The 27,736-nt window shown below is 38.7% G+C and overlaps 1 protein-coding gene across 3 annotated transcripts in view; it reads right to left on the bottom strand.

Moving 5' to 3' along the window:
- foxp4 (forkhead box P4) overlaps positions 1 to 27,736 on the bottom strand; it is a 189,838-nt gene that overhangs the window by 96,282 nt on the left and 65,820 nt on the right. For all 3 annotated transcript variants that reach the window (XM_056468746.1, XM_056468745.1, XM_056468747.1), the window contains exon 3: positions 11,926 to 12,015. In XM_056468746.1, coding sequence (XP_056324721.1) covers positions 11,926 to 12,015 — 90 coding nt within the window. The remainder of the gene's footprint in view (positions 1 to 11,925; positions 12,016 to 27,736) is intronic.

Raw genomic sequence — 27,736 nt, 5'->3', positions numbered from 1 at the left:
GGGGCTCAAGCCGGTAAACAAGCCGTCACATCTCATTTACACAACAGCGCCATTAATCGCCTCACAAACCAACACCAAGCACGGGGCCATGAGGAGAGAGGGAAAGATGCCGGGGAGGGAGGATCGAGGTTAAGGCTGGGGTTATGAAGGGGTCCGAAAGAGGGGGAGAAGGGGATTGAGGAAGGGGCTACCCAAACAAAAACAGGAGGGAAGGGGGAGATCAGATTTGAGGAGGGAATTACTAAGACTGTACCACAAGAAAAGAGATGAAAGAAGTGGATCAAGGATCTCTGTAGCAACAATATGTGATCAGTGAGATATACAACCAAAGAGACCTTAAGGATATTTGGTGGAATTTAAAAAATTAATTAATAAAAACTTTTATACAGAAAAGATGCTTAAATTAACAAAATAACTATTACATAAGACTTATATTTTAATTATGTACACTAATATACAAACTATGATAATACACATTTGCTAACTCTCTCAGAAATACCCTTAAAATATTAATTTTGTAATAATGTCCAAATATAGTTTGTCTTTCATTACTTAAGGCTGATTCTTCATCGAGTGACCAGCATGACCTACAGCGACTGTCTTGTGCATAGTCGTGCATTTATCCTTCTGCGTGCTGTTTGTGTTGCTCTGCAATAACCCTTCTGAAACACTAGCTGGCAGTAGGTTTAAAATGTTCCTGTGTTGAGTTTTTTCTGGAGTGTTTTGTTTTTTCTGAATGCAACCTTAAAATACAAGTAGCTAAAACCTGTGATTCAGAGGCGGGAATCGGCGGACGTGCAACAACTTTAATCATAAGGTAAACACAAAACAACCATGTATTTAGAGCTACATCATGGGACTCGACACTTGTAAACACTCACTTCAATGGGCTTGCATGGCTCTTGGTCCTGCCCACACTGGTCACAGCTACCAAGCTGACAAATCACAGAGCTTGCACTACGCGTCGTTGAGAGGTGCACGTCGGCGTCAGCCACGGCGAGGGCTATGTGACCGCGCGAAAGCTGCGCCAGAGCATACGCGTGCACTTGATGCAGAAGTATAAATCAGGTTTTAGTTTGCTGACTTCACAGTGCCTTTAGGATAGTTTACCTAAAAATAAAATGTCATCATTTACTAAGCTTTTACTTGCTTCAGACCTTTATGATTTTCTTTCTAACATTCAACCCCAAAGAAGATATTCTAAAAAACAGCTGGAAACCTGTATCCATTGACTTACATAGTAATTAATATTTAAAAAAATTTTTTTAATTTGAGCTGCTTTCAAAATATCTTATTTAGTCTTTAATAGATGAATGAAACTGAAAGTTTTGAAACCACTTAAGGATCAGTAAATAGTGAGTAAATTTTAATAGTTGGGTAAACTACCCCTTTAATATTGTTTTATGAAACTTCACCAGTGTTTACGCATCTAAACTAAGGCCGCATTTACACGAATACGTTTTTGCTTATTCATGTAAAACGTTAAAATATTGTTAATATAACTTATTGTTAATAAAATATTGTTGGATCGTTTTATTGTTAAAACTCGACACATTATTGTTAAAACGATCCACATCCACACCAGCGTTTCTGAAAAGCTCTCCATCCACACTACACTGCTGAAAACGCACATCACGTGACCTTACATGCACTCTGTCATGCGCTGAAAGCTGCTTCAGCGTACTCTTGCGTCTGAGCTCCAAGCAGTCAGCGGGAGCTCTGAGCACACCTGCTCAGCTGAGAGCAGTCGAACATCAGCCAGTCCATCCTGAATCTACCGCTGGATCTCATCTCTCTGAAGTTGTTAAAGACAATCTATAACTCATCTTGTGTACACCTATATCTAACAACTCTGTCTTTTTAATCTATTAGCCTACTTGTTCTTAGGTAACATGTTTTGGCTGAGCGCAAAGATAAGTTATTATAGCTATCAATTTATGTAACCACGTACACTGATTCCACACGTTTGCCTTTATTTCCTATATTGTATAAACTTATTGTAATTTAATAATTATTATTGATTATTAAAATGATAGCTTACTGATTATTATATTCAGAAAAAATGATGGCTATTTTGTATTCCACCATGCATTTCCTCTGATAATCTTAATTGTGTGCATATACTGTCTGACATTAAGCACATATTGCCAAAACCACACAGTGAGCCTTATGTTTCATATTTTTCAGTGAAAATAAAAGGAGGCAGTTATTAGGCTCCATTTTGTTATAAATTTGCATAAAGTGAAGATGACAATCATATAAATATGTACATGATGCCTTAACATCATGTCTTTTATATTTAAGTTGTAAATATAAAAATTAAAAGAGACAGTGCTTTATGTCATGTTTTCAATTTATTGTTAAGATAGTGAAGGGCAGCCAGGATGAATGATGTTATAAATGTACACTGCCATTACATTTGAAGATTTACCTGACCTGTTCTCACGTCCTTGAGAGTTCGTTATAAACTTGCAAAGTCTGAACTTACAAGGAAAAGATGCAAATCTGAACTTTGTTTACTTGATATTGAGAAAAAGTCCCAATCAGGTAGCGCAAATGTCGCCAGCCACATTTTCAGATGTCTCAGTTTTCCTCAATCTACACTAATAGCATTTTAAAATGGATCGGCCTCTTCAGCGCTTCATTTTCAGGGCTCGAAAACTCCAGGGTAGTGTGTACAGATGGCGTAACAGTAGCAAAACTTATGCATTTTAAAACTAATCGTATTAGTGTAAACAGGGCCTAAGAACTTACTAGATCACCTTTCATCTCCATCATATCACTATGCAACAATATTGACTCTCCCAGCCATATTTGCCCTTCCCCCATCATGCTCAAGTAGAATGTGTTTATCAACACGTGAACAGGAGAACAAAATGCCTCCACTGTTCCACCAGAATAATTCCCTTCTCTTAATCCTGACAGGTCGGTTCAAGAGGTCACATATCTCAGGTGGAAGCGATAAGGGAAAGCAGGCGGGGGTTAGCATGGGGGGACGGATGGGAGAGCTTTTAAACAGTCACACCAGCACCTTCAAAAAGCCTGGAAGATATTAGCCTGCATGTGGAGAGTGAAGGGTCACTATTGAGCGGGACGCGACGCTAAAGAGGCCTGTCATTTTAATAACAGGCCCGCTGAAAGGCTGCAGGCGCTGTTACCAGGTGGCTCTATGATGGTGTCTTCCAGGGCTATATAGCGCACACAACCACCTTTTCACAAGCTAATTTGTCCCAGAATGATCTAAAACCCCCATTGCTGCTCGTCCCCTGAAGTTAGTCCCATTACCTCCCACAGGTATTTATCATATTTTGCCTGTTATAAAGTACATGGTGGTGCGGGTTTCTTTGCAAAGTGTGCGTGTGTGTGTGTGTGGTGTGTAATAAAAGCCAGCCATTGGGGGCTGCAGGGCTGAACGACTCTGTGAATTTCTGGGCTGTCACTTGCTTATTTTCAGCCAGTTCAGAGCTTGCGTCTGGGGAGCGCTTTCTCTGACAGCGTTCGGACAGCATTCGGACAAATGAAAATCCGCCGTTGCGCAAGTGCCCCGAGTCGGGCAAGTTCAAGTGGAAAATCCCCCCACCACTCCGTCTTCCATATCCCTCTTCCATTAGTCCCTCGCTTTCTGCGGACGTCCCTCGCACACACACATCTGTGGCTCTATCTAACGCCTCACTGCCCCAGAATAAAAATGACAACAAATTTCCAGTGGAACACAACAGAAGAGATGACTGGGGTGCGGAAATATAAAAGCCCATTATCGACCGCGTTCATTACACTTTTCACTCATGTTTCAGATCAAAAAATGGACTTTTACACTTCACTGCTCAAACCCAAACTCTGAAACGGCCACCACGGCCCTGGGTGTTTCTCCTCTCGCTCTCTCTCTCTCGCAGTCTTCAATCTGTCAGGCCTCTTGCATTCTGGGTCACCCTCTCTAACCCTCTCTCTCTTCAAAACAGCCTCTTTGAAACGGAAAAAAGTGCCAACTAAGCATTTCCACTTAATGGACAAAACAGTTTTCAAAAATAAAAGAAAGGGCTCTGTCCAGTACGGATGGTCTTTTCTTCCCAATTCATCTGAGGTGTCAATATACGTTTCCAAAACACGCAAAGAATTCATATAAAAACCTACTCTAAAGTGGTCATTTGCATGATAAGCACGGCATTGTGTTTTAAATCAATAAAGAACAAACACGACAGGGTAATTTTTCTGTAGGGCAAAAGAATTTTAAGAGTTCAGGGGCCCAAAGTGCTTGACCATGCAGAGGTGGAGGTTCCAGCTGGCGTCACCCATCTCTCCATCAGATCATTTTAATGTGGTACTCCCTTCACCCAGTGCTACCGTGGCAACGCAGCCTCTCTATCAACGCTCAAGAGAAGGAAACTAATTAGCATGTCTCTAATGAGTCTTTTCATTTTTTTTTTTAATTAAACGGGGTCCTCAATAATACATGAAAAGAGGACACTTTTTCTTTTCAATTACCAACAGAGATGGGACTGGAGCCACGTGTGTGAGTGTGTGTGTGTGTGTAAAATGGGTCTATATAGGCATGATGATAAATTCTCTGCCCTTTCACCTTATACATACAGATAAAAATAGACATTTGGTGGGATGGACTGTTTAAGTGCTTTAGCTTTATTTTCCTGATTTTCAAATAGCTGTGATTTTTTATAGGCTAAATATGTATTAAGAATATCCAGTTGAAGTCAGAATTATTAGCCCCTGTTTTTTTCCCCAATTTCTGTTTAACGGAGAGAAGATTTTTTTCAATACATTTTTAAACATAATAGTTTTAATAACTCATTTTTATAAGCTGATTTATTTTATCTTTGTCATGATGACAGTAAATAATATTTTACTAGATATTTTTCAAGACACTTCTATACAACTTAAAGTGACATTTAAAGACTCAACTAGGTTAATTAGGTTAACTAGGCAGGTCAGGGTAATTAGGCAAGTTATTGTATAACAATAGTTTGCTCTGTAGACTATCGGAAAATATATATAGCTTAAAGCGGCTAATATTTTGACCTTAAATGGCTTGAAAAAATTAAAAACTGCTTTTATTCTAGCCAAAATAAAACAAATAAGACTTTCTTCAGAAGAAAAAAATATTATCAGATATTCTGTGAAAATTTCTTTGCTCTGTTACACATCATTTGGGAAATATTTAAAAAAAGAAAAAAAAATTCAAAGGGCGGCTAATAATTCTGACTTCAACTGTATGCATGACGTAACAGCCAAATTGCATCTCTTTGTGTTTCATAGAGACTCTAACGGTTTCATTTAAAATGAAAAACTAAATCCCATCAAACCTTTTATCAAAAGCATTTCATGGCCACAAAATGTTGTAGTTGTGTTCAGTTGAGTGCAAACAAATCATCATAGGTTACATTTAAGATCTAAATCTACAGATGCTCTAAATTACACTACCGTCAGTGCGATATTTAAATGTTTTACAATAAGCTTATCTTAATAACATTATTACATTAAAAAATACAGTACAAATTGTAAAATTGTGAAATGTTATTGCACTATAAAATAACTGTTCAAAAGTAGTTTATAATTTCATTTAATAATTTATTCCAGTAATTTTAAAGATTAATTTTTAGCGTCTTCAAAGTCACACAATCCTTCAGAAATCAGTCTAATATGATATATTATTGTTATTATTACTAATATTGTTATTATTAATGGTAAAAGTAATAAAAGCAATAATGACTGGACTATTAATTTCATTTGAAAATAAATAAATATTTAATAAATAAGCATTTAACAATTTAACTTTTTTTTTTTTACATTTAATAAATGCCGCCTCGATGAACAAAATAATTTTCTTTAAAATAAATAAATAAATAAATAAATAAAAAACTGACCCCAAACTTTTAACCGGTAGTGTATTTCTATTTAAAATAAATCTTGTTCTATAAGCAAAGCATTTAAACAGTAGTCTATATATAACCTACTGTAACTGTTAAACAACTTTAAAGTATAAAGCCTGAATAAGTGGATTGCAATCCTTACCTTGGCTTATTGAAAGAATCTAACTGACTCTCTTTTTTTTTAAAAGATTGATAAAGTACAAGAAATATCACACAGAAAGTCAATCTGTGACTCTTCAGACATGAACATCCCAAAAAGAGAAAGAAAATTAAGCAAGAATTAAAGATGGAGAAATTAGCCATTTTAAGGAAGAACCTGTTGGTCACGGCCAAGGTTCTGGTTCATTCCGACAAAATTCTGTTTAACTTCTGCACTCTTTGGCAGCAAAAATCTAATTAACAGGCACCAAACGATGTCATTGTTAATCACACTGCGTTTACATCTTCCAAAAAAAATTAATTATAAAAAACCAGCGGCCATTTTCTGTTGGGCTATGTCCATTGACTGTATTAAATGACTTCTCTGCCCTGTTCTTCCAGCTATCGGACAATGGTTTAAAGTAACCTGCCGAACCTGGATTTTTAGAAGCTTTAGAAATGCATTTGAAATAATAACCTGAGAGTAGAAAATTGATGTCACTTGATGGCTAGCTGAAGGCCTGTTTGTAGAGGTAGAAAAAGTACGTCACTACATTTGCCAATCTACAAACCTGACTTTTTTGTTTAGGTGTCAAGTGTGAAGGAAATAATCTAGAGTGACACAAACAAGCAATTTGCAGTCCCTAAAACACTACAGGAATAACAGAGAGCATACAGAGAATGTGACCGTAAGGGTCGGGGTTGAAGGTTGATGTCCTGGGGCAGTGGATGAGGAAGTGACACTACAAACGGAATCTCTGGGCTCAGCTTTATCAGTATGCAGGGTGGTCTTGCGCTGAGGGGGGAAAGAAGCCCAAAGAGTCTCACCTGGGGATCCACTGAGGGTCATGGGTTGACAGAGGTCAGGCACTATGGCCATAGAGTTCATCAGAAAACATCAAATCATGATGTGCAAGAGTGTGTGTGTATGTACAGTTATTTATAACATCCAACCTGAGGATATGGTACTCTATTACCTCTGTAAATCCCTTTCGAGAGACAATGTGATTCGTTGTGCAGTTTTTGTCAAAAGGTTATGATTTGGTATTTTTTAATTTACATCCAAGAAGTAAAAGGCAACTATTAAAATGTGAAACCATCATAATTTTTGTGTCTCATCATTTGAGACATCATTTGTATTTGTTAAAGTTGACCAAAGCTACAAATTATGTTGTTTGACACATTTTGAAGCAAGTTCAGTCCCTTTCATTGTGCAAAAAAAGGACAAAAACAAAAAAACTAGTACTAGGCTTGCACGATTAATCGTTTTTAAACTGAAGTCATGATTTGAAAAGCTGCGATTATTTTGATTATTACTTTTAATCTCCTCTCTCGCTGTTACACTGATTCTTGTGGATCCACACACACGATCGTGTTACTCTGCAGCGTGAGTTTTCTCCACTGTGTCTATCGCGGAACAGCTGTGATAACCGCACATTATAGACTGTAACTGTTTATCTGTATCCGCGTCACTCATCGGTAACACCTAAATCACGCTAACCATTACAGTCAATAGCAGCCCTTTCTGTTGAGTGCAGGAACACAATCACCAACGACAGGTGTTTAAGAACTCGCTAGACAATGCTCAAAAACAAGCAGTTCTACAATCAGTTGAAATTTTTACATTCATTTATTCTTGCTGTTCTGTGCATGTACTTGAGTTTTGATTGATACATTCAAAGTGTGTTTTCTTTGAGCAGGTAAAATTAAAGGTACAGTTCATTTATCTGACTGCTTGTATTAAAGAACAAAATTGTATACAAATACATATAGAAATAAAATATAAATGTATTAATAAGTTATACATTTTAGTGCTGTGAAGTAAAATCTAAAATTGTTTATGGAAAGCATTGTCTGCACTGTGAATATCAAGAAATAAATATGAAAAATCTAAATGTTTTACATATTTATAATTAAGATTTTAGATATAATTTATTAAATTGAATTTAAAATATTGTAGATATTTACTTAATTTTTCATTACATCTGACAACTTTATTGGAAAAAAACGGTTTTAAATAAACAGAAGCATAGTGTAGTGTACTTTGTGATTATACTTGGACTTTCTTTGGTGCTGTTAAAACCACCACATCAAACTTGTAGCTCTTTTATCGCATTTTAAATCGCAATTTTAATCAGATAATTTTTTCTTTTTCGCCCAACAAATACAACAGAATACATACCTTACAAAAAGAAACAAAAAAATAAATAAACAAAAACGAACAAAGCAAACACAGCAAATCTAAAATACCAACAAAAAGGTAAACAAAAACTGAAATTTACAACAAATAAATAAAATAATAATAATCATCATCATCATCATCATAATAACTAAAGTTTTTTTTACTATGTCTCACAGATGAAAGCAAGTTTATGTGTAAACAACACACCAAATATAAACAACACTAAGAGAGATATTTGCCAAAGCAAACAACAACTTCAAGAAAAGAGCTACATCTGTTCAAATAAACCACATAAATCATCAAAAGTTCAAAACAAACACTGACTAAACGCAACGGGCTCTGATAACAAGTTCCTTTCATTTCCCTCTTCTTGACTTTCCTTTAACTCGACAAGCACACCGAAGCAAACTTCAGCCCAGGGTTCAATCTAATTAGTGTGGTTTGTTAATTAAATGAGTGCGCCACTAACGAGGTAACCTGCTGTTCCTTGATAATGTTAATTACCCTGAAGGGAAAACCTCTCAACACGGTCATTTAAACTGTCAGCCAGCATTCCTCCTGGATTATTGATGATTTGCAAAACTCTGGGCGGCTCTTGCGCACTCGCTCGTTCACTTACACTCTTCTACGTTTCACCTCCACGCTCGTATTGACTGCGTCCGCCCCTCTTTTCCTGCTCATGATTAGGGGTTGCCTCATTCGTCTTCCTCTCTCCTCCATCTCCAGCAGACTCAGGTTAAATAAAAAGCACACTCTAATCTGTGCCTGGGTGCCAGTCTGTGTTAGTCTCACAACTGTAGTAAGTGCATGTTACATGACTGCGATATTAAAGTTGGACTGTGGTATAAACATGTGAGTGTGTCTTGTCATATTTGACGGGTGTGCTAAAGCAGGCAGTTATCGCCAATGGCCCAATTTAACATGGCAGGCACGAAGACTGTATTTCTTACTGACAGTAAAAAACACCTAGACAAAACATCACCAAGATGTATCCGTGTTTTTGGTTTGTATAGTGTAAAGAATGAATGTTTATACATAATACCTAATGCATAATATGAATAGCAAATCAAATATGCTGAATGTATGAATATGCATGGGATGACTTGAATGAGTTTTTACCATTATGTTTTATTTGAATGACTACTCAACTTTTCATTAATAAATCATTCATATTTATTTATGATTTATTAGTATGTTATGTCATTTAATGCAGTTTAAAATCTTTTATTTTTATGTGTTTACATTTATTTAATTTACATTTCGAAACGCATTACAAATTTACAGACAAACATGCATACACAAACAACTTGCTATTGCTAGGTTATATAAGAGAGGGGGGAAAATGTACTTGAGCTCTTTATACTACTCTATTCCCAAGAATTCTGCTCTAGACCCTCAGTGTGTGTGTGTGTGTGTGTGTGTGTGTGTGTGTGTGTGACCAGGTGCTAGAGGAACGTGCACTCAAGCTAACCTCCTGCCCAATGAGAAATGAAGTTTAGGTTTAAAGTAGTGCCATTGTTCAGCTCTTGTCTACAAAGAGCCACATTCACAACTCTACTCTTTAATATAGTACAGATGGGGGATGGGAGGCAAGCAGAATCAGATAGTAAAAGACTTTGCTAGACAAAGATCTGAGAAAGTAAGACATGATGACAAATAGGGCTGAGAGAAAAAAAAAACTAACAAATGAAGAAGCTCGTTTTGGATGATTTTTTTAAATTTAAATTAATTTCGTTAAATTACAGAAGAAACTATAAACATTTTTAAAGAGACTTTCATATTTAATATATAAAATATATATATTTTATTTTTCATTTATAAGTAGCTGTTTAATATTAAGTGACTACTATGTTTTCCCTACAGTGTAAAACCCAAAAAGTTAAGGTAACTCAAACCATTAGAGGAAACCGATTGTAACAAACCATTTAAGTTTAAAAACTAATCCAAATGAGTACTGTGAACTTAATCCATTTAATTCAAGAAGCATTTTGAGTAAAACCCAACAAGTTAAAACAACTCAAAGTGTTTAAAGGGAAACTGATTGCTACAAACCATTTGATTTAAAATACTAATCTACATGAGTACTGTGAACTTACTCCATTTATGTTGAAGTAATGAGGTATTTAATTAACTCTTTTCAAATGAGTAGAATTAACTTTTAGTAAATTGAGTTAACTACACTCATTTCATTTGATAAAGTTGACTGTTGGGTTTTACAGTGTAACAGTTTAGGAAAAAAGATTTTAGAAATGTTCATAAATTTTAGTTAAAATTTAAAGTTTTGTGTTTTGTCTTTTTTTTTTTTTAAATGTGTCTAGAGTTTTAATTTAATTGAATTTTATTAATATCCTTATTATTATTTAGAAAGCTAGAATTACAATAAATATAAAAAAGGAAAAATAAAATTAAATTGAATATTTTTATTTTTTCGTTCTTTCATATTTTTAAGTGAATTGATGTTTTTGAAAACAATTATTTTAATTTTATGGTTTAAGGTTACTAAAGGTACCCTAAAATGCACCGATGCAAAATTCGAAAATTCGATCACTGAATTCGAATTTTAAACTGAATAATTCAAACAAACCAATTGAAATGATTCCAGGAGATGAATAAACAAAATTGAATTAAGAAACTTTTAATGAATAAGCTGAACTTTAAGAAATGTTATCATAATAACTTTTTTTAACAAGGCAAGAAGTAAGGATTAACAGTGAAACAAGTCCAATGATGCATTCAAACTACATGGGATTTAAAAAAAAAAAAAACCACACACCCTTATGCTAAGGAAAAATAATAGACCCTTTCACACAGTAATACCGGAAAATATCCAGAAAATTATGACTTCACCGGTAAATTCATAAAAGCGCTGTTCACAAAGGAAAGAACGTTACAGAACGGAATTTTTATGGAAAAGACCGTTTACACATCCATTCTAAAATACCGGTAAATTCTGACATCGACCAGAAAAAAGCTGTAAATATAGAAGGGGTCAGGCTTTTGTTGGCGGTTGATGGTTCATAATATGTGTGTGCTGGTTCTCACCGGCTGCTTCACGTGCACAAGAGTCAAGCACCTGAAGCTGAGCTTGAAGGTAAACAAACAGCGGTTTATCATAAGCATTTTATCGATCATTTTTTCCACAATTGGCATTAGGAAGGAAAACTTTATGTGACTAACATCTAGCAGCTAAATGTGTCTGGAAACATATTCAAAGGCATTCATTTTCATAAGCAGCGCGTATGTGAATGTGTCTGAATGCTCTGATTGGCTGGAGTCTTACATTAGCGCGTTTTAATTGTGAACGCACTTTTTCCAGGATTTTTTTTCTTCTGCGTTCACACAGAACAGCATTCCAGCAAATTACCGGTAATATTACAACTTCTCTTTCCGGAAAACTGCCGGAACAAATTTACCGGTATTTTCAAAAAGTAATTTTCCGGAAAAGTCTGCATGTGTGAAAAGAGCTAATGTTTGATTTTCCTTTAGCATTAGGGTTGGTGGTTATATTATCATAAAATTTGTGTTTTTTTTAATCCCATGGACATGAAATGGACAAAGATGTCAATTATACTTGCATATTCTAAGCTCTTATTGTTACAATACCCCCCAGAACATATATCTTGTGTATGTGTGTGTGTGTGTGTGTGTGTGTGTGTGTGTGTGTGTGTGTGTGTGTGTGTGTGTGTGTGTGTGTGTGTGTGTGTGTGTGTGTGGAAGTGGTACCTGCACAGGGCTCTGTTTGACCTCGTTGCTGCTGGGAGAGTTGAGTCCTGTGGCCTGCTGGAGGATGAACTGGCGTGCTGCCTGGAGGGCCTGTGGACACGAGAAACAGAGACAACACAGCAGTGAGCACCACACATACACATATACACACACACACACCTTTGCACTCTGCTTACATTTCCTCAAAATCAAAGGAGGGATACACTTAGCACTGCACAGTGGGCCCCACCTGTTTGCCAACCTGAGTGTGTGGGGCCCCTCCTTTTACAGGGCCAGTAAAGACTGAGCGAGGGAAAAGGCTAGTCTGTAACTTGAACGCCCTCTCCTTCCTCAGATCATCTGTACAGATCATGTGGCGATGGTTTGCTACCCTATGAACATGCGACTCTGGTATATATTCAGAGAATATTTTTACACAGGATCTTTGGTCTAATGGCATAATGTGCCTCTCAAAACAAAAACACCAGGCAACAGTAAATCAGTGGGCAAACAGCTTTTTGAAGAGCGCCATCAGGATGCACATTTGCTTCCTGGCCCTGAAGAGAGAGAGGAAGGTTACATAGTAAATATTGATTTATGAAAAGATGGAGGGGGGTGAAAAGCCCTTTTTAAAAAAAAAAAAAAAAAGAAAGAAAGAAAAAGACCTGACACCAAACATAAATCCTCAGAGTCGTACTCTTATGCACACGCTAACCGAAAAACTGTAAATTCCACAAGTTTTAGACATTATAAGGCGGCTTTAATGCTTCAGCCAGCTGTAAAATCACATTCACTGTTATTAAAGGAATAGTTTACCATTGTGATCATTTATTTCAATTTTGAGTTGGAATATAGTCACACTGACGTAGCATAGATGTGGTAGGTACAACTCGAGCAATAAATTCAAAGTCTTTTAAAGTCACGCAACAGCTTTTTGTGCTGAACAAATACAAAATTGTCCCATAGAAAATCCTCCCTTTTACTGTCATTTCTGAAGTAATTCTGAGTGATTGTCTTACTGAGATTAACAAAGCTTTATGTTGATAAAAATTTTAATAGTGGTGTAAAGGATGTTGTGATGTTTAATAGTGGTGTAACCGAGTGGTGTAACTAATCAGCTGAATAAAAATAAATTGTTAAATATTCCGCACTGTGAAATGTTTACTATTGCTGTTGGCGCTAAATATAGAAATCTAACATTATAATTTGTACAGCCCATACTTACTTATTAATAATAAATGATTCAGTTTTTCACTCATAAAACTTCATGTTTCATTACTAGATGTATCATTTTTGGAGAATTATTCAGTAGCATATTTTTGATGGCAGGTTGTTGCCACCTATTGGTTAAATAATGTAATTGCTGCCTACAACTTTCATTTTTAAGCGTCAAGTTAAATGCATATAATGGTGATATTAATCTTTACCATAAACATCGGTGGTTTTATCTAAACTATGAACTGTTATCGCAGTATTTATGTGATATTTGACTGTTTGTAACTTCATAACTAAGGCGAAACATTACAGACTAAACCTTTGAGGATTAATAAACATATGCAAATCACCATCATTTATAATTTGTTGCTTGGGTGTTGAGATCCTAATGTTTAAATGATTAATCGTGGAGCTTACACTGAATGCAGGTTACTGCAGGTATTAATGCAAGTAGTGACAGAAAACACCTTTACAACCTAAGAAACCCACCACATCCCAAATAACCCACCACAGCTTCTTTCGTCATCATTATATTTTACAAGAAAGCCTAAATGCTGCGATCGTAACAAATATAGAATTAATCTATAAGTAAAAATATGTATAAATCCACGGGTCACGCATGTTCCAAACCATAGGTTGTGATCTGTACGAATCACGGACAATCAACCTTGATCCGTTACACCTCCTATTTCAAATATATGTAGCTATGTTGAATTGTCTATATATTAAAAAATTAAATAAAAATAGCCAAACCATTTAAACAACTGATGATAATGTACGCAATGTTTAAGAATCAATGACATTTGGTGTCAAATCTATGAACATAAGAGATATTTAATGTAATAGTAATACGGTGAAGAGCTTCTTTACTTTATTGTCTGTTATCGTCGCTTAGGAAAAAATAACACACGATTGAAATTAAGAAGCGAGTTGCACAGGGGACAGAATGAAGACAGAATATTAATTTTTGCATGAACCTTCCCTTTAAAACATGGTCATTTAGCACTGATCTGATATCAGTAATAGACTTTTAGCACTAATAGCCATTATATCAATTGCAGAAGTACTTACTGGCTAAATGTGTGGGAGGGTGTATTTCAAAGCCCAGTCCAGGACCCTCAAAATAAATGGTGCCAATCCATTTAAGAGAGATACACCTATGTCTTTTTTATTAGAGAGGGGGTGGTGGAAGAGAGGGGGCCAAAAAAGGCGAGAGGCCCCCTATACAATCGGCACATGAGAGAGAGAGAGAGAGAGAGAGAGAGAGAGAGAGAGAGAGAGAGAGAGAGAGAGAGAGAGAGAGAGAGAGAGAGAAGAGAGAAAATGCAGTGGTTGGTGTGATGAAAACCATCTGCATCAAGAGCACTTGCTACTTCTGCTGAGGTCGCAATTGAGCGGCGTGCATACGCACACACACACACACACACACACACGTTCATGAATGCACACACATGCTGTGCAGGAACCCCCCTCCCCAACCTCATCCCATCTGCACACATGACCTCAGCGGAGGGCTGGATAAGCTAAAGTGACCGGCAGCACCTCCCAGCCACGACTAGCTCTGAGACTACACACACTCTACTGATGGCATGTGGTGTGAATTACTTCTTGCAGAGGCACACACACAACCAGAAACAACTTGGACCAGATGGTTGTCTGGCAACAATGATCAACAATTGGACAAAACTGCTGCACTGATTACCACTTTATTAAACTCTTCTTTGATTTTCATAAACGCCACAATTATTCGGATTATATGGTAGCTGTTTAGAGCACACATTGAATCCAAAGTAATTTGCAGTGAACTAATTTAATGTATAGCGCCTTCTAGAACAAGCAGAGGTTAAGGGCCTTGCTTAGGGGTGCAATGGTGATAGATTGTGATATCGGTAATATGGCAGTGACTGGGTCACCCCTAAATAGGACCACCCCTACATTTGTGCATCTAAACTATTAGGCTAAAGATGCATCTTACACTCATCATTCTGGGACTGTTTGCTTACAATAAATAGTTGTGCTGTGTGATCTTTTATTTGCCCTCAATAATTTCATCCACATACTTGTTTTCCTCAGTAAAGTCCAAAATCCTTTTTCCCCATACAATGAAAAGCACCATAAAAGACAATAATTATAAAAAGGAAGAGCATCATAACAAATACTGACAAAAATACAAAGAGAATTTATGTAAAAACCACATAAACAACACAAAACATGTCCATGGAATGCAATTTATCAAATGGTTTTAGAAGGCTTGAACTTTAGTACACATAGTATAACATTTTTATATATATAAATCACTCTAAGGAAGTTTTGTGGTGTTTGTGAAACATAAGCCCAGACATTCTACTAAACATCTAATTTCAGTTGAAAAGAAGAAGTAAAAAGAAAAACTGAAAGTTATTGGGCCCTATCATACACCCGGTGCAATAAGGCGCAAGACGTGTTTGGCGTGATTTGTTGCTATTTTCAGACCAGCGCAACTCTAATTTTCACGCTTTGCACCATGTTGTTTAAATAGCAAATAAGTTTGCACCACTTTGTGTAATCTTGGGTGTTCCGGTCTAGAAAGGAGGTGTGTTAAGGCGCATTATTGGCACGTTGCTATTTTGAGTAACTGAAATAGACTGCACCATTGACCAACTGAAAGCAGGTCTAAATTCCAGTGCAGAGCATGTTAGTTATGCACCTATGCAGGTCCAAAACGCTTACAAATTTCTTAATGAAAACGTTGCTACATAAGAAAAAAATGATAGGATTAAAATGTTACAAAAATTATTATTTTCTTAATAATAATTAACATAAATATAAAAACCACTACCTGCATGCCTGCTTCATGTCGGAGGGCTTTTTTCTGTTTATTCATGACAGTTTGCATTTGTATAATGTTATTATTATAAGCAGTATTATTTATTATCTGCATATTTATATTTGTTTTAATAACTAATAGGATTTGTCCACCTGTCGGGTTTTGAAGACTTATGCATCACCATATGGGGCATAAGAATAGCATGTGTGTTTAGACATAACTCAATCTTTTGACCACACTTTCTTATTATTCATTTATTCATTAGCTGGAAATTAGAACTGAATTTAGAAATAGTTTTGAAACAAATCTTTGCACTTAACAAATGAAATTAAATATGTAGGCAAATGGATGTCTTCAATGGAGTACATACAACACCATTTCCTCATCCACTAACGTAAAGTAGCAAAGTAAAAGTAAAGAGGCCGAATAGAGGTTTGTTCTTTATCCTCGTGCTGCAGATGGTCTGTTAAACGGTTTTCTCGCTTGAGAAGCGTTCAGTTTTTCCTCTTACAAAGTCCACCATGTAAATAGCAAATCTACCGTGGCATGACACAACTGATTCTTAAAGGGAAAGAGAGATGAGACTCTGATTGGTTTAATGAACATTATGCTCAAAACTTACCCAAAACTCATTAAGAGAATAAGCACAACCCTGTTAGACCATGCGCCAGGACATAAAGCATATTTTACATCCTTAAAATAGCAAAACTGGATTCGGACACACCCTTAATTTTTTTTTTGCGAAATGCGCTGTAGACTTTGCACCAAGATCGTTTAAATAGAGCCCATAATGTGTGAGCAGCCAACACGAATTAGAAGACTTGGTATGAACCACACAAGGTGCATGGAATTTGATGACAATGATTAGAATTCTTTAAATATTTTTTGTAAGCTTTTATATGGGATGGGACATTGCTTTAAGGAGAACAGAGTAAAACCTAGTGAGGAACAAGTGGTCAGCACGCCTGGTCTTAATCATAATGCACTGAGATCAGCAGCGGGACCGGAGGCTGGCAGCACTGAACGGGCCCAAAATGAGAGTGACTGGGCCTGTGAGTCTCTCTGAGCAACAGGGGAGAGGCTCCGTTCTGCGGCTGGAGAATCTATTGAGTCTGACTTGCCAATTTTATTGCTTTCACGAACAGTGGAGGTTAAAAAAAGATTTGGAGTACAAACAGGGGGAAAAATGCTTTATAACTTCCATCCATACATCTAAGCAGGGAGCGAAAATACATCCAGATTTCAAACAGGAACATGAGTTGCTTCTTTCTTCTCGCTCACCTACTTTCATCTTATCTGTCTCTCTCTCTCTCTCTCTATTTCTCAACCCCCCATCTACCCCAAAATCTTGTGGCATTCGCTGGTGAGCGCTGCACCTTTAAAGAAAATATGAGGGAGGCCGCGGCTGGCTGGGTCCAACAACAGTTCCATTGTGCTGTTGAGTTAGACAGGTTTTATTGCAGTGCAGGGCGGGCGGGCGGTCGGACGAGCCAGAGTGAGAGTGAGAGCGAGAGGAAGAGAGAGAGCGAGAGCAAGAGAGGGAGAGAGAGAGAGAGAGAGAGGGAAGGGGAGGGTGAAGAGGTCAGAGCCCAGCTTGGCGGCCTTAGCAGCACAGTGTGTGAGTTCTTCTGACTTGTCATCAGCCCCCCCGTAAATCAACACTCCTGACATCGCCTTTAATAACAGAGCATTTTTTAATTCAGCAGGGTCGTGGGGGGGTGGGCTTGAGGATGTAGGGTGGTCAAAGAGGGGTATGTAGTGAGATTTAGAAGGGGGGGGCTCTCTCTTCTTCCCTTTTCCCCTTCTTTCTTTTTCTTTTTCTCTAGCTCTCGCCCACCCCTCTTTAACAGGCTTCAGAAAAAATGGCTGACAACTGGGTTTCTTTTCTTTTGCAGAAGCGAGGGAAGGAGGGGGGCCCTCGGGTGAGGGTCCATTATGGGAAAATAACAGGGAAGAATTCATTTTGGCGTACGAACGTAGTACGACTCTCTCTCGTAAAGTTGTGACAGTCACGTCCACGCACAGACGTGCCCGCATCCAATAATAATACGGCCGATGAAATTTTCGAGCCGCTCTAGGACGGACGTTCCAAAACAACACGGTAAAACACACAAACAGGGGTGATTGCACGCCTCTTTCCTGGATGTCCCAGCTTCTATTCATTATGCTCAGGTTGCTTAAGTAAACACGACTGGGAGGTGATGAATCGGAGGCCTAATCCGCCTGTGTTTGTGGGAGTGAGAATGAGGGAGAGGGCAAAACGTGGGGCGCTCGCTCGCTTTTTCTCTCTCTCTCCTGTAAATCTAAACAGTGAAGTCGGCTCCTCCGTGGACAGGTGGGCACCATATGCTGGAATGATCCATCATCGCTGACAGAGAACCATTGTTGACGCCTGCAACTTCCCCCCGCAACCGCCCCCGTAGAAAAACAGAGCCCGTGGTGGGCCGTCCATGGGTGTGGGTGGGTGGATGGCGGTGGAGTGGTAGGGGAGCCAGGGTGGCACGAAGGGTCAGAGGGAATCATGTTACTGGAGTTGGCGGATCCAGAGCTGAAGACAGACTGAGACTGCCACTGTATGCTGGGAGAAGCTTGGGGAGATAGAGATGGAGAGTACAAAGAGGCAGGAAGTAAGAAACAAAGTCTAGTCATTCATAAAAGATTCTCTAAGTTTTTAATTGTTCTCCACTGAATCTCATGCTGTCTAGGAGACAAAAAGGAGGTATAAGCAAGTTGTATTAAAATATGAACAGTCTAAACGCACAGTTGAGATCTGTTCTATAACTGATTTAAACATTTAAGTATCATGCTCAGTTTTTCTCAGAATCTTATTTGCTCCCTGCTTTTTCCCTCTTATCGCAATCTAGGTGAAACATTTGTGAAATAAAGAGATGTGCTGCAATTTGTCTTTCCTATAGCTTATCCTCATGAAACAGATCTTGCTCCTGGCCACACTCGGCCAATCAAACCTCCACCTCATTGCTGACCTCCAATCAGAGTTAGATATGATGTGCGGTTATTTATAGTTGGCCAGTGAGGACCCTTTTAGAAGAGGTCAACAATGTAACAGTGGTATCTCCCTCAGGGCCGCAGAGCTGCATTTTTAATTCATTCTTAAATAAACCCCTGTCAACATGCTCCACTTACACTCTGGCTTCTACTGCCAAATGGCATATTTACCCGCACTCCAAGCCTCTTTGAGGTATTATGTCACAAATTGTGATGGGACACTATAATATTTCGTGAGAAGAAATATTACGACATAACATAATGGAGCAAGCAAAGTTACAATCTTCATTTTCAGGAAAAACGCTCAAGGGTTTCCTCAAATTTTATCCCCTAAATTTATGTAGGATAAATTTAAAATAGGGTCCCACTTTATATTAAGTGGCCTTAACTGATATGTACATACACAGAAATTAATCATTCGTACTAACAATGTAATTATTGTCTAAATGCATGTTTTTTTCATTGTACATTGATTAAATACATGCATGTAGTTACATTTGTGATTAATTTGTGTAACTTTTTGTATTTTGTTCATAGATTTGTAATTACACTGTTGATCATGCCTTTAACCTACCCTAAACCTATTTATACAACCAAACCTGTCCATAGCTCTACCTGTATCCCACCTCAAAACACCAGAAGTGTTCTGCAATACATTATGAACACAATAAGTACATTGTATTTACTTTTTGATGCAAGTACACACACTGTAAAACCCAAAAGTTAAGGTAACTTTAACCATTTGAGGAAACCGATTGCAACAAACCATTTAAGTTCGAAAAACTAATCCTAATGAGTACTGTGAACTTAATCCATTTGAGTAAACAAAGCAATTTGAGCAGAGTAAAACCCAATAAATGAAGAGAACTCAAACCAACTGAGTACTGTAAAACTCAATAAGTTAAGGCAACTTAAATCATTTGAGGAAAAACTAAATATATACGAGTACTGTGAATTTACTCCATTTGTGTTGAAGTAATGAGGTAATTAATTAACTCATAAAACTTTAACACTGAGTTCAAAACTCTTTTTAAATGAGTAGAATTAACTTTCAGTCAACTTTGAGTTAACTACACTCGTTTCATTTGATAATTTTGTCTACTGGGTTTTACAGTGTTAAGGATACTTAACATAAAGTGGGTCCAAAAATCCGATCTTGCTATCTATATCTTATTCGATATCTAAAATCTATATCTTATTGTGGTTTTACGAGAAACTATTGTGATATTACAGAAATATGTGATTATTCTTTCCTTTGGTTTATTACAAACAAAAAAAAGAAGCAATATCATCTTCCCAGTTTTAGTCTCAGTGCCTTGTGGTGAAATTTTAGACTAAACACAAATAGGTGAGGTCAGTTTTCTATTAAAATGAACAAAAAAAAAAGTATTTCAAATGTACTCTGTAATTTGTTCACACTGTTTAGGAAAGCAACAGGGTGTGCTCTTCATGTGAGTAATGTTACCTACCTCACGCTACAACCGCACGCACGGACAGATGTGGTCAGACGCTCTACAAACAAACCCAAACACGTCACAAAACGTCTATTTTAAGGGTGTGAAGACAGAATATATTTCCAATTTACAAAATAGCACTTCATAAATAACTAGGCAAAGCTTATTTTCCCCTCACTCAACATCAACGGTGTTTAAGGCGGGACTGGAATGTGCGCGTTTAGAAAAAAAGAAGAAAAAAAAACATCCTGCATAGCACCAAAGGAGAAAAAAAAAGAAGCAAACTTAACCTTCTTTCAGCAGTGCAAACCTGGAGGACTGGTTACACTTGGGTGCTTTTGTTCAGCATGCACCCTGCATGATAGCCACCTCCGAATCAGGAGTGGAGAGAAGAAGACAAAAGCGCCCTTTTTTCCACAACTGGTGCCATTCAACCTTAAAGGAAAAGTAAAGCTATGCCAAAAGCTGCTTCTTTTGAGCTTCAAGCTTGATCCTTCTGGAATTAGGAAGTTCAGCTTTCTCCTTGTAATGTGTCTAAAAATGAAGACCTGAGCTGTTTCTGTTTGCTTGCATTGGATGGGGAAACAGAAGAAGAAGAGGGGGGTGAGATGAAAGAAAAGTTTCACAGATGTAATACAAGCCGGCATCCAAAACGTCACTCATGTGAGGGATTTGGCAAAAATAATCATACCTGCTTGTACAACCTCTTCAAGCTTTGAGTAACTGCAGGCGCACAATGCACCCGCTCCTTTCCTTTCGCCACTTCTGACGGCAGCCGCTTTATAACTCACAAGTGTGACAACTTGTGGGATTGCTTTGTATCTGAATGGCATATTTACGTGAAGCGTGGCTTTCGGTAGCGCTTGCTTGTAATGTATCAAATGCATCACTGTCAGCTGCCAAAGGAATCTGCCACCGTGGATGTGTTTGTCCACACGATCGAAAGTGTTACGCTCTGTCGCTTTTGGAGTGTTGGCTGGGCCAACATGAGAATAACTTTCCAGAGAGACTATCTGCGCTGATAATCGCTAAAGGATGAATTATTGTTTGCCGGAGAAGCAGACTTACTCTATTTTAATGCTGGAAAAGTTCAGCACAGCTGGTGACCAAATGAGCTTCGTCTACAGCGTCTGCAGGCAGACATAGTAGGCCTGTTAGCAGCTGTCCACCCCGGGCTACAAGACGAGGTGTGGGTTGTACGACGGGATCGGGTTTACAGGCCCGGGCCAAGGTTTCGAAGATCTTAACTCGGTCCCCATGACTCATTACAGTCGTAGCCTGCAGAGCTGTCCAATTTCACGGTGGGTTACAAATAAACTGCACTTCTGACCATATTTCTCTCCTTTTCTTTTTTCTCCCTCTCTCCTTTTTGGCCCAAGCTGGATTTAATTTGCCACTTCCTGTTCCATCGTGCGGTTCGCAGTCACTCATCACATTTGTTTTTGTTCAGATCCATTAGAACACACATCTGAAAATGGCAAAATCGAGTGAACTATTCAATGCCGAAATCATCTAAAAATCCTGCCGCTGTCCCTTTCTGCCATTTAATGTAATGTTTCCGCAATATAAAGGATACGGCGAAACCTTAAAATTTAAACGGCTACAGCAGACTCCCATCGGCCATTAAAATGAGGAAAGGGTGAATTGGAGCCAGGGCAATAAAAAAATAAAACTAAGGGGAAAAAAAAACTTCAAAATATGCTGTAATGTTTGAAAACCCTGACCACTTTCATTTTTTTCACATCCTATTTTTCACAAAGGGGACCTGTTTGAAACTTGCTGCCTCTGCTGCTTTCCAGATGTGCGTTGCTCACCTCTAAGTCCCAAAAAATGTTAAAACAAAAAACCTGCTGGAAAAAAAAATTTGAATAAAAAAAAAAAAGTAAATATGGGTTGCAACATGATAGCAGCAGCACTTCGGATTTTGTTTCTGAAAACTGTGAAAAAGATTGCAAAGATTGCATGGCTGTTGAACTCATTAGGGGAAGGCGAATGGTAAAAGAGGCTCAAATGAGCTCATATGTACCTGGTGTCTCTCTCTGCAGTAACTTATCCCCATGTCCCATACTGAAAGAGCAAAAGAGGAAGTGTAATCCACTATGGCTGGGCTCTCTGGGCATCATTACCTCGTTGTTGGCACCGTGAGCTCACTTTGTAGTGCTGAGGACCACAGCATTAGTGAGAGTTCAACATTGAGACAGCTCTGAGAGAGAGAGAGAGAGGAGCTCGGAGAGTTCAGGATACGGGTCGTCTCGAAATCCTCCAGCCTCGGCAGCCGTACAGCCGGCTAATTGATGGCAATTGCACGGCAGTTTTGCTGTGGTTTTCTTAACACCGCCCTTCTGGCAGCCAAACAAAGTTCTACTTGATAGGGTTTCAACCTCTCTCTGCTGTGCGGACTGCAAAAACTAATAAGCAAAAATGGACTTTCAAGGTCTTGTCGTATTTGAGAGCTTTTCAAGATCTTGGAGTGAGTCTGCAGGGACGGCTCCAGGGCAATACAAAGGTGTTGGGGTGCGATGCGAGTCATAGCTTGAGTGACCTAACCCAATGGGACACCATCCAAAACCATCCTCCTACAAACACATGTTAAACAGACTGACCTGGTCTCCATGATGAGGATAGCGCTAACTGGCAGCAGGACTTCCCGTCCAAATCCAAACCAGACATATGGAATGCATTTCTTTGTTATTAATAATAAAGAAAAAATTAATAATACGCACTCTGGATGTTGCCAAAAGCAAGCTAGCGAGAAAAAAAGTGTACTGATTAAACATTTGAAAGCAGAAGAGCTGAAAGAAATTCTACTCAGTCTGCTTTTGATTTTACACCTGGTAGTGGCTAAAGTGATACTGATCTTTAGAAAATAATCAAAAGGCACAGAAAACTGTAAAGGCTTCTGCCATCTGTGTTTAAACTGGAGCGGGACTAGTTAGCAGGGAATAAATCACACTAAGAGGAAACAAAGGCCACGTCTCTCGGCAGAAATATTAAGAGAGATAAAAAAAGAACTACTGTTGTGTCTGTTCAACTCGAAAATCCCCACTTGAATACTAACGAATGAACTACGAATGAAGTTGAATACGACAAAGCAAACTAATATAAGCTTATTCTGAAAACGTAGCCCTATATACGTTTCTGGAGATCGCAAACTATGTAGCCAGAGCTAGGTATGGCTGCATTTGTTTTAAACTGAACGCTACGAGGCGGAATGTCGTCATTTCTTTTTTGTGCTTACTAGCTGACCGCTTACCTCCGTATGGACAGCTTTCCCACTATTTCCAGTTTGTCCCGTTAGCTCGCCATGTACATTGGCGGACTTGAGACGCAGAGAGGAGTTGACCATGATGACGGGGTTTAAGAACTGTTCCAGAAAGCAGGTAAGACAAAAACAGGTGAGTAAACAGGGTGAGAACGTGGTAAAATCTGAAAATGTGGTAAAAAAATCAGACAAGGGCTTTTATTTGCTTGTGAAAATTGTTGGTCGGGTTTAGGGCAGTAGGTGGACAGGTCAAAGAGAGGGGGGGGGGTCAGTCGATTGGTCAGTCGGTCAGTCGACAGCGGCCTCTGGTGGGTTTACACGAGAACAGTAGGCGCGGATGGCACTCACAAGAGAAATTTGAGATCTCAAAAAGCATACACAGCGGCCTCTGGTGGATTTGGGAAAACAAAAATAATGCAAAAAAACGTAGCTCCTGGGGCGTATTTGGCGGTCTCCAGAAACGTTTATAAAGGTACGTTTTCAGAATGAGCCTGAGTTGAAGCAAACATACTTTCTTTCAACAAAACGCAAGAACCAGCTCCAGGTTTCACATGTTCCTCATCAATATTCAATTACATCAGTAGCATCAATCTATATCATCAATCCGCATCGCTCGGCACAAAGCGCCCTTCATCTCACTTCTATCTCCACCCTTGGCTATTAAGGAGAAGAAAAATAGAAACCAACATTCTCTCTCTTCTCTTCTCCGACGCCTCTCCCTGTTGACTTTAGTCTCTTTTTAAGATGGCAAACACAAAGAGCAAGCGGAGGCAAGCTAATTAGCAACACTTAAAAAGGGATCTGGCTTCATTGTTTGCAGTCCCTCGCCCTCACCAGTTACCAGGGCAACAACTTTGAGAGTGGCGCTGTGCATATTTCTTTTGCTTTTTTTTTCTTCGTCTTCTTTTTGTTTCCCCTGGGGGTTCTCCATTTTTTGGAGACTGGAGAGGGCCGTTGGGAGGACAGAGATGGAGAGTGGAGGGGTCTCTTAAGCTGAGCACAGAGCGGGGGCTTCTGGGATGGCGTAAGGTTAGGCCTCTGCATTACACAGCACAATACAGAGCTCTAAGTGGGCATTGAAGGCAAGGAAATTGGGCTTAGTGAGGACGTAAGTGTGCGTTTGCATTCAGCGTGGTTAAAGGAATAGTTCACCTGCACCAAGACCATGACTTTCTTTCACAAAGAGGTTATTTTAAAGAACATCGAAGCTGCTTTTTCCTCCCATAAAACTCCCCAAAAGTATTTATATACTGTATATTTGTATTCCATTTTTGGACTTGACAACCCTTGGTCATAATTCGTACTTTTACAATGTTAAACAGTCACTTTGAAGAATTGTTAGAACGTTAAAAGCCTGGTGAAACTTTTTGAAGCACACCGTTCCTGCAAGAAGTTAAAAGTGGCACCAGTTCTTAACAATTTACTCTCTTTCCACCTCATCTGTTGATTAGAGTTGATACAGCAAAAACACATGCCAATTAGCGTCAATTAAAGGTGCTGTTTCCTGACATGAACTCCAGTAGGAAGTGTAGTCAGGGTAAAAGAACTCCCCTCTTCTTCTCTCCATCCATTTCTCTCCACTTCAACTATTACCTAAATCTCTCCCTCCCGGCTCTCTCCAAATCACTAAATCCATTCTCCTGCCCTCTTTTTTTTCCTGTCCCCTTCCTTTTCCTTCCTTTCTCTCCTCTCCTCCCTCTCTCCCCAGTGGTTTGTCAATCAGCTCTGAGGGAGTTATACCTCCAAATGCCCACACATTAGTATCCAGCTGAGGATCATTCATAATCGCCATGGTGACTAGAAGAAGGTCAATGCTTGATGTGCTTCAAGCACTGCCTATGAACTGCCCAGGCCGTGGAAATTACAGGCAACGAATAAAAGGTGGCTTTGTGGCACCACTTTAGACAGTGGGACGTGAGTGTTTGTTGGTGCAAATCTATTATGTTTGAGCATGTTCACCTAAAACAAGAGGCTAAATGAGGTCGTGTGAGTCAGAGGACAAAATATAATGGAGAATAATGATTACAACAATTTAGGGTTTTATATCCGAATAGAAATCTCATTAATATTACATACTATTGATGTGCAATACTCTAATATGCGTATTACTTCTGCATTTGTAACTATTGAAATAATTTCATGATGAAAACAGTTTGCAATGGAAAAGCTGTAACAAAAACTCACCACAAGCAGTACCAAAGAAACGGTTTGCTTGTATTTATTATTAGTTTTGTGCATTTATATAAAATTACACACTTCACTCCAGCTAAACTGCCTAAATGTACAAATAAACAATACAAAAAGTGTAAAAAAAAAACATAATAACTTAAAATTTAAATAAATAAAAATGATTAAACGCATGTTTTCGTGGCTGGAAGGGCATTCACTGCGTAAAACATGTGCTGGATAAGTTGGCGGTTCATTCCGCAGTGGCGAGCCTTGATTAATAAAGGGACTAAGCCAAAAAGAAAATGAATGAATGAATGAATACATGTTTTAATACATCATTAAATAAGCAAATAAATAAATGCACAGAAGAATCTATTCCTTTTATTCTTCAAACACTTTAGCAGAAATCAAATTTCACATCTTGTTGTTCGCACAATTATTCCCATATGAGTTTGTTACTCATTATTGTAAATGTGTTGGGTGACAGTGCTACTGTGGTCTGGACGTGTGTATGGAACTGATCTGAGCCCAGCTGTGCTGGCACTCCTTCTGAGCTGCTCTGGATAGAGAAAGATGCAATGGATAGACACAGGAAGAGGCGACTGAGCATTGCCACAACTGCTCCTAATGTAACTTTAGCTGAAAAGAGTGAAGAATACCAGCACACACACGTATGTAAATGCATGCTAACGGCGGCCCTCTTTAGCCTTCTCAAAGGTTTCCCTGGAAAAGCTATAAATTAGTTTTATTACCCTCCCATAAATATGACATTCCCACATTCCAGAATTAGGACTCGATGTGTGAAAAAATCATTAGATGAAGAATATGAAATATCTCAGAGCACATGTGAAATGCATTACGCTTCGAACGAACCTTAGCTTATAGAAATGAACATATGTAACCCATACTAGACGGAGACTGGCGGCAAATGAACTTTCACTAGAGTGATCAATCAAGACCTTATTTTCTTTATTCCAAGTGCTTAGAGTGAACGCAACAAAGAAAGTACAGAATCATCCTTAACAACTACCACCGTCTTAACAGTGTAAGACGCTAAATCCATGCAAGTTTTTCAATAGTACTACAGGAAACCAGAACGCTGGAGGTCTTTTTTGTATTGCTGGGCATCTATTGAGGTTGTCCACAGATGCTAGGCAACTACCCTCCCTTAACACTCCCCCCTTCTGAAAACCCCTCGCACCTCGGTCACCACCAGCGTTTCATGACCTAGCTTGACCTTTCTTCTTCACTGACCTCCACACAATGAGACGGGCCACAATTAAAAGTGCGGAATGCTTTTAAGCGATGACACCTTTCAATGGGCTGACAATGTTCGATTTACTGGATGTTATTAAGCTGGCTTCTGGCCTGGCCCCCATCACCTTGCATCCTTGTCTAAAAGGGATATGATCCCTGTATTTAAGTCTCTCTCCCTCCCCTTTCCCTCCCTTTTTGTTCGTTAGACTTAAGCCGCTTGAGGAGAAGATGAGAAAGCGCGGCTCTGTTCGTGCTAGCGGACCCGAGGACTTGTGACCGGCGAGACATGATGGACTGCAATTGGTCAAATGAGCTTCATTTCACACAGGGGATGTGATACGGCCATTACTGTCCGAACAGAAGGCCGTTCCGGACTGTAATGAGATGGGAGAGAGGCCAAACACCCTGACTGTCAGACCGTCCTTACTTCCTATCTTAGCATTTCACACGCAGAAACCCAATTAGAGCGTCTAGACTGCCTCACAGGTACCTATGATCTGCCATCAGGACAGCCAACTCAATATGGCCTATCTGTCCAGACATCTGAGATCTATATGCCTTTATCCGCTCTTTCCATCTGCGCTGTGGACAGTTTAATTAAAGCTACCATTATGACCAATTTGCAGAGTCCATTATGGCCTCTTAATGGCGGACGGTGCCAGA

This window comes from Danio aesculapii, chromosome 11 (genome assembly GCF_903798145.1).
Source record: "Danio aesculapii chromosome 11, fDanAes4.1, whole genome shotgun sequence".
Classification (NCBI taxonomy): Eukaryota; Metazoa; Chordata; class Actinopteri; order Cypriniformes; family Danionidae; genus Danio; species Danio aesculapii.
The sequence above is the reverse complement of the archived record's forward strand: the minus strand, read 5'-3'. Positions and strand labels throughout refer to the sequence as shown.